Source organism: Sinocyclocheilus grahami, unplaced genomic scaffold, assembly GCF_001515645.1.
Source record: "Sinocyclocheilus grahami isolate Dianchi unplaced genomic scaffold, SAMN03320097.WGS_v1.1 scaffold2884.1, whole genome shotgun sequence".
Classification (NCBI taxonomy): Eukaryota; Metazoa; Chordata; class Actinopteri; order Cypriniformes; family Cyprinidae; genus Sinocyclocheilus; species Sinocyclocheilus grahami.
In genome coordinates this window covers 6883-13652 of record NW_015508059.1, presented here as the reverse complement: position 1 = coordinate 13652, position 6770 = coordinate 6883, and the positions used below count along the sequence as shown (strand labels likewise).

At 43.9% G+C, this 6770-nt stretch overlaps 1 protein-coding gene across 1 annotated transcript in view; it reads right to left on the bottom strand.

Annotated features, from left to right (window-relative positions):
* The window catches only part of LOC107575780 (actin-like protein 6B), a 10490-nt gene extending 3951 nt beyond the window's left edge, over positions 1 to 6539 (bottom strand). The window contains exons 1-9 of the mRNA XM_016262108.1: positions 6378 to 6539; positions 4971 to 5047; positions 3519 to 3684; positions 3323 to 3423; positions 2551 to 2648; positions 2324 to 2418; positions 1187 to 1293; positions 1011 to 1100; positions 872 to 933 (exon numbers count right to left, since the gene is read on the bottom strand). Of these exons, the coding sequence (XP_016117594.1) occupies positions 872 to 933; positions 1011 to 1100; positions 1187 to 1293; positions 2324 to 2418; positions 2551 to 2648; positions 3323 to 3423; positions 3519 to 3684; positions 4971 to 5047; positions 6378 to 6402 (821 nt within the window). The 5' untranslated portion in view covers positions 6403 to 6539. The remainder of the gene's footprint in view (positions 1 to 871; positions 934 to 1010; positions 1101 to 1186; positions 1294 to 2323; positions 2419 to 2550; positions 2649 to 3322; positions 3424 to 3518; positions 3685 to 4970; positions 5048 to 6377) is intronic.
* Between the last annotated feature and the right edge of the window lie 231 nt (positions 6540 to 6770).

The window sequence follows — 6770 nt, the reverse complement described above, 5'->3', positions numbered from 1 at the left end:
GTGAGTGTGTGTGTGTGTGTGTGTGTGAGAGAGAGAGAGAGAGAGAGTGTACTGGTTTATATATCCTGGTGGGGACTTAAACCTGAATACACACAGACTCATGGGGACTTGTGTCATGGTGGGGACCTAAATTGAGGTACAAAAGCTTATAAATCATACAGAATGAGTTTTTTTAAGAAAGTAAAAATTCAGAAAGTCTCCTGTGAGGGGTAGGTTTAGGGGTAGGGTTGGTATAGGGTGATAGAAAATACAGTCTGTACAGTATAAAAACCATTACACCTATGGAGAGTCCCCATGAGGATTGCTGACCAGACGTGTGTGTGTGTGTGTGTGTGTTATTAAGCATTAACAGGTTAGTTCACCCAAAAATGTAATTAATTACTCACCCTCATGTCGTTCATTCTCGGAGCTTCGTAAAATTACAGTTGAACCCCTGATGTCGCATGGATTATTTGACTGATCTCCTTGCTCCAGTCTGTATCCAGATCAGATGGTCACTGCAGTCACCCGGATCCAGTACATATTCAGACCAGATGGTGGATCAGCACCTAGAGAGGACCTCTACAGCTCTGAATGTCAGCGGAGATCAGGACAACTAGATGAGCCCCAGAGACAGATCCCCAGTGAAGACCTTGTCTCAGACGGCCACCGGGACAAGACCACAGGAACCAGATGAGTCCTCTGCACAATCTGACTTTGCTGCAGCCTGGAATTAAACTGATGGTCTCATCTGGCCAGAGGAGAATGGAACACTATCTTGACACACTATTTCCCTGTTTAATACTGTAAAGCTGCTTTGACACAATCTGCATGGTAAAAAGTACTATATAAATAATGGTGACATGACTTTTCTTGTGTGTGTTCCACTCACTGTTCATCATACGGAGAGTCAGACACCTGCAGCACCGACGCCTGGAAATCCTGAATCACCTCCTGTAAGAGCAACAGTCAGCAATCACGCAACACTCACGTCACACACGTGTGTTTCACATATTCTTCCAGACTCTTACGTTGCACATGTACGTGTGCCAGGACTTGGTGACGGGAGGGAGTTTGTCCTTCTTGGTCCAGAGCGGCGGAGCTCCTTCCCTCACAGGCTCCTGACGGACACACACACACACACACACACACAGACTGAGAGACTGAACACCACACACACTGAGGAGAATCGCAAGAGACACGCTACCTTAGACGCGATCATGTACGGAGGAACCGTGTCGATGTTCATCTCCTGAAACAGCTCTCGACACTGCATGGAGATGAAATCACCGGCCAGAGGAGACTTGACGATCCCTGAACACAAGAACACACACATCTGCACTACTGCTGGTCTGAGTGCTAGAAACACACACACACACTGATGATAAACCCATACTATGATCGCTCTGTAAACTGCAATCAATGACCCTAATCAATCAGCTGCTGAAAAGAGTCAGCAGCTGATTGATTTATGTTTGTGTGTGCGTGTGTGTGTGTGTGTGTGTGTGTGTGTGTTTCTTCAGCAAAGTGAGCAGCACTATCAGTTATTGATTGGTGAGGTTGTGAACTTTAGTATACTCATAGAATTAGGATGACTGATAAAACTTTATAGTTATAGTTATCATTGTAGTAATTATTATAGTTATAGCTGTGGTGTGAACTTTGCTATTCTAGTAGAATTAGGATGATTATAATGTTATAGTTACAGTTATCATTGTAGTTGTTCATCTAGTGTTCATTGTCTCTAAAAGCACTTAAAAAGTATGTTCTAAGAACAAGAATGTTTTAAGAAAACGCCATTTCTGAACATTTAAACATCCGTTTCTTTTCTTTTTTTTAATGTGTGAATGTTAAAGGAACATTCCATTTTATCAGTGCAAAAATTATGAGAACATTACTTTTGAACGTTCTCTAAATGTTCAAAAAACATGATACAAGATGACATTGATTGTGCATGTTTGAACCATTTACACAGTTTTGAGGTGGAAGCCCCGATCTGAATCCAATGATTTGCGTTACGCTCTTTGAAGTCAGATTTGAGACTCACTGATTTTTCAGTCAGTGAAAAAAGATTGATGGAGAATCAAGTAAAGCCGAGCTGCTTTAGTCCAGTAAGTGTTCATCTGCAAATATTACTAAAGTTATTCTGACGAGATTTGACAGCAGAAAGACACTGAAGCCGGACGTTTCTACAATTACACTAAAAGAGCTTTGACTTGATTAAAATATCAACAGAAGGCATGTGATAGATTGTGTGAAACAGGTTTATCAGCAAAGTTTTGGTCATGTTGATCATTTAGAGTCCTTAGATGATGACCATGTCTCTGACTAATGCTCTATTTACCTTGCTGCAGGACGTACCCATCATGCACTGGGATGGCAGTGGTGTGCGTGGCTCCGCTGTCCAGCACGAGGCCCGTGGCTCGACCGTTAGCAAAGCTGCAGTCGATCAGGTTAAGGTGACGTACAAACATCATGACATCATCAGCCTGTCTTTAACACTTGAGGGAACTCAGCCTGTCTGGATTCTGATCGGCTGATGTTCCCGAGTGGCGCTTTCTGATTGGATACGCAGTGAGCACGGCGGTCTTGCACAGGAAGAAGGCGGGGATGTTGTAATGCTCGAATATGAGTTCTGTTAGCTTTTCTCTCTTCGCCCGTGAGTTCCACTGTCACGAGAGAAACATTGTAACATCACTTCACCCTCCATCCAAGATCAGGATGAGTGTGTTTCTTCATCAGGTTTGGAGAAATGTAGCACTGCATCAGTGTCTCAGCAGTGGATGCTCTGCAGTGAATGGGTGCCGTCAGAATGAGAGTCCAAACAGCTGATAAAAACATCACAATAATCCACAGCACTCCAGTCCATCAGTTAAAGCTGAAACTAATCCAGCATTACGACCTTTTTTTTTAAAATAAAATACGCTTCCTCCAGTGAGTCAGTGTTCTGGTGTGAATCAGGAGAGAAATCTGCACAGATCAAGCAGCGTTTAAACAGCTCTAAACACACATGTGGCTGGATTCTGATGTGAGAGACAACAGCAGATGCACTTTTTCACTGGAGGAAGAGTTATTATAGATTATGGACTCGTGTTTAGTTAAAAGCGTCTTAATGCTGGATTAGTTTCAGCTTTTGTCTTCTCCAGATGTTCACTGATGGACTGGAGTGCTGTGGATTATTGTGATGTTTTTATCAGCTGTTTGGACTCTCATTCTGACGGCACCCATTCACTGCAGAGCATCCATTGCTGAGACACTGATGCAGTGCTACATTTCTACAAACCTGATGAAGAAACACACTCATCCTGTTCTTGGATTCCTCTAAGAGTGTTGATGTACTCACAGGAGCTTCAGACATCAGAACAGGGTGTAAACTGGGCTCCGATTTGATATGTTTGCTGTAGATGTGGTCGATTATGGCTTGAAATGCGTTCCAGTCCTCAACTAAAAGAGATCAATTGAGAACACAATAGAAACAGAGACATTCTGCAGAATACACTCTTGCATTTGATATTAAGTCATGTGTGTGTGTGTCGTACTCATGCCGTTCTTCAGTGGAGAGATGAGTTCTACACCCGCCCGCGGCACATGCAGGGCTGTGGTGTCTATGTAATAACTCCGCCCACTGTTGCTCTCTTGCTCCGCCCCCATGTCAGCTGGCCCCTCCTCTTCAGCGTTCACTCCTATAGTGGTGGGGAAATCTGCCTACACAGCAAACAGGAACCAGCAGTAACCAATGATAATCATGTGATGTTCAGTACAATCAGACTCTAGGAACACCAGACCTTCAGGACGATTCTCAAAGCTTTGGGTTTATGGGTCGATCATGTCAGATCGGTTTATTTATACAATACAGATTGTTTCAAAGCAGCCTTACAGTAATAAGTCCTCTGCACAATCTGACTTCGTTGCAGCCTAGAATTAAACTGATGGTCTCGTCTGGCCAGAGGAAAGCGGAAAACTATTTCGACACACTATTTCCCTGTTTAATACTGTAAAGCTGCTTTGACACAATCTGCATTGTAAAACGTACTATATAAATAACGGTGACTTGACTTAATAAACAGGAAAAGAACAGTGTTCATATTGCAAAATTCATCAGTTATGAAACTAATTCAATTTCAGCTGTAAATCAGCTCTACAGGAGATAACAGTCATTATTCAGATCAACTCAGATCAAGTTTTGTTCTCATCTGATTTAAAGTTAAATTGATAATATTACTGAATAATAGTTTGATGGATGATGATAGATAGATGGATGGATGGATGGATGATGGATAGATGATGGATGGATGATGGGTGGATGATGACTAGATGATGGATGGGTGGATGATGGATGGGTGGATGATGGATGGATGATGGATGGATGATGGATGGATGGATGATGGATGGATGGATGGATAAATGATGGATGGGTGGATGATGGATGGATGATGGATGGGTGGATGATGACTGGATGATGGATGGGTGGAGGATGGCTGGATGATGGATGGATGATGAATGGGTGGATGATGGATGGATGGATGATGGCTGGATGATGGATGGATGGATGATGGCTGGATGATGGATGGGTGGATGATGACTGGATGATGGATGGGTGGATAATGGATGGGTGGATGATGGATGGATGATGGATGGGTAGATGATGGATGGAGGATGGATGGGTGGATGAAGGATGGATGATGGATGGATGATGGATGGGTGGAAGATTGATAGATTGATTATGGATGGGTGGTTACCTTTGGACAGTCCTCTCCTGCATATCCTGCTCTGGTGGAGAAGGAGCCGATGTCAAACACCAAAGCACCCACTTCATCTGAGACACAGAGAGATCATGATTATTGGATGGGTGGATAATGGATGGGTGGATGATGGATGGATGATGGATGGGTAGATGATGGATGGAGGATGGATGGGTGGATGAAGGATGGATGATGGATGGATGATGGATGGGTGGAAGATTGATAGATTGATTATGGATGGGTGGTTACCTTTGGACAGTCCTCTCCTGCATATCCTGCTCTGGTGGAGAAGGAGCCGATGTCAAACACCAAAGCACCCACTTCATCTGAGACACAGAGAGATCATGATTATTATACCAGTCTGATCAATATTAATGTCCACTCAGTTTATTAGTAAATCTCTCTTCACACACACACATTGTTTGAAAGTAGCTTTACATAAATCCATAAAGTGAAACTGTAATCAGTCACGTGATGAATGCTGATTGGATCGTTTACATGTGCAGATGAGAGAAAGACCTGCTGTCAGTGTCTGAGGCTTTCTGTGAGTTTATGAATGTGTGAAATGTTGATATACGTAACGACAGATGAAGTATGTGCTCATATTAATCATGAAAAACCAAATTACTATCAGCTGATGTGTCATGTGATTAAATGACAGCTTTTGGTCGTATGGCCCTCACGTAGACTAGAGAGGAAACCGATACAGTGCCCTCCAGTGATATCGGCACGCTTGGTGAATATGAGCAAAGGCTGTGAAAATAAATCTGCTAATTCACAAAATTGAAGTAAAACAATTGAGAGTGGGGGGAAATCTCATTGTGAAATAAATGCTTTCTCTAGTCGATGTTGGCCACAATTATTGCAAGGTCCTTTCCCCAAGAGAACAGCTCGGAGTGTCCTCCTGTAACGCCTGAAGAGTTTGGAGAACACCTGACGAGAGATCAAGAGCATTCCTTCATCCAGATCTCTTCAGATTCACAGCTTCTTGATGTTTGTTTTGGATCACGGTCCACTCTAAGCTTTCTAACAGAGGCAGGCGGTTTAGATTTGTAGAATCCATCTGAACAAGACGTCCAGGACCTCCGGCAGAAAAACAGACACATCATTAAAGATCCAGCGGTGTATTTAACCCTGGACACGGGCTGCTTTTTATCTCTGTTTGTACTGAACACATCTGGTGGTTTGCTGAGAAGCCCGTCCCGTTTGAAGCTCGTGGCGTCTGACGGCTGGATATGCTGGAGATTGTTCCTGAAACCCTCCTGAACAGCATGATGATGAGATACTGTATGTGTGAGGCTTTCTGCCGCTGAGACTGAACTCATCTCTGTGATGCTCAGAGAGTGTTTAGCCGCTCAAACTCTCGTCCTCCGTGCGTTAGGACCATATAGACACACGTCCTCTTCCAGACAGAATCATGACATCTTATATTAGTGGAGGGCACTGTATTCACACAATAACACTTCTAAATGACACGTGAGATCTTTAGTCTGAAATAAGTGTGGCAAAGAATTCAAACTGGACTGGTGTTGATGTGGAGGGCGAGACTGCCAGCAGGTGTGTGCAGTGCAGAGCTCTTCTGTGGTCATGCCTGCAGTGATGCGCGGGATGCTGGCGGATGCGGTTGTCATGGTGATGTGCGATCGCTGCTCTTACCTCCGCCGTACACGCCGCCGCTCATCGCGCTGGAGCTGGATCGGTCGGTTACCGGGTGTGTTCGGTTCGCTGAGGCTGAGGAACGGAACCGAATATCCCCGCACGCGCACTGCTGTCGCCGGTCACGCGCTGCTGACGGTAACCTGCGAGTGTCCGGTAGACCCCGCGCTGTCACGTGCTGCTGTAACGACGATCCTCTACAAGCGCTCGTGATCTCACGTGTCAGATGAATCCGTGATGACGGAGGGTTTATATTCACATTCTCTTACGTCACGGATGATCCGACATCGAATTATAACTGTACGTTTTTGCAAAAAGGAATTCAAATGTTCTTTATTCTTTTTTTTATGAATTATGTTTTTTTTTAATTATTAAATTATTTTAATATAGCCT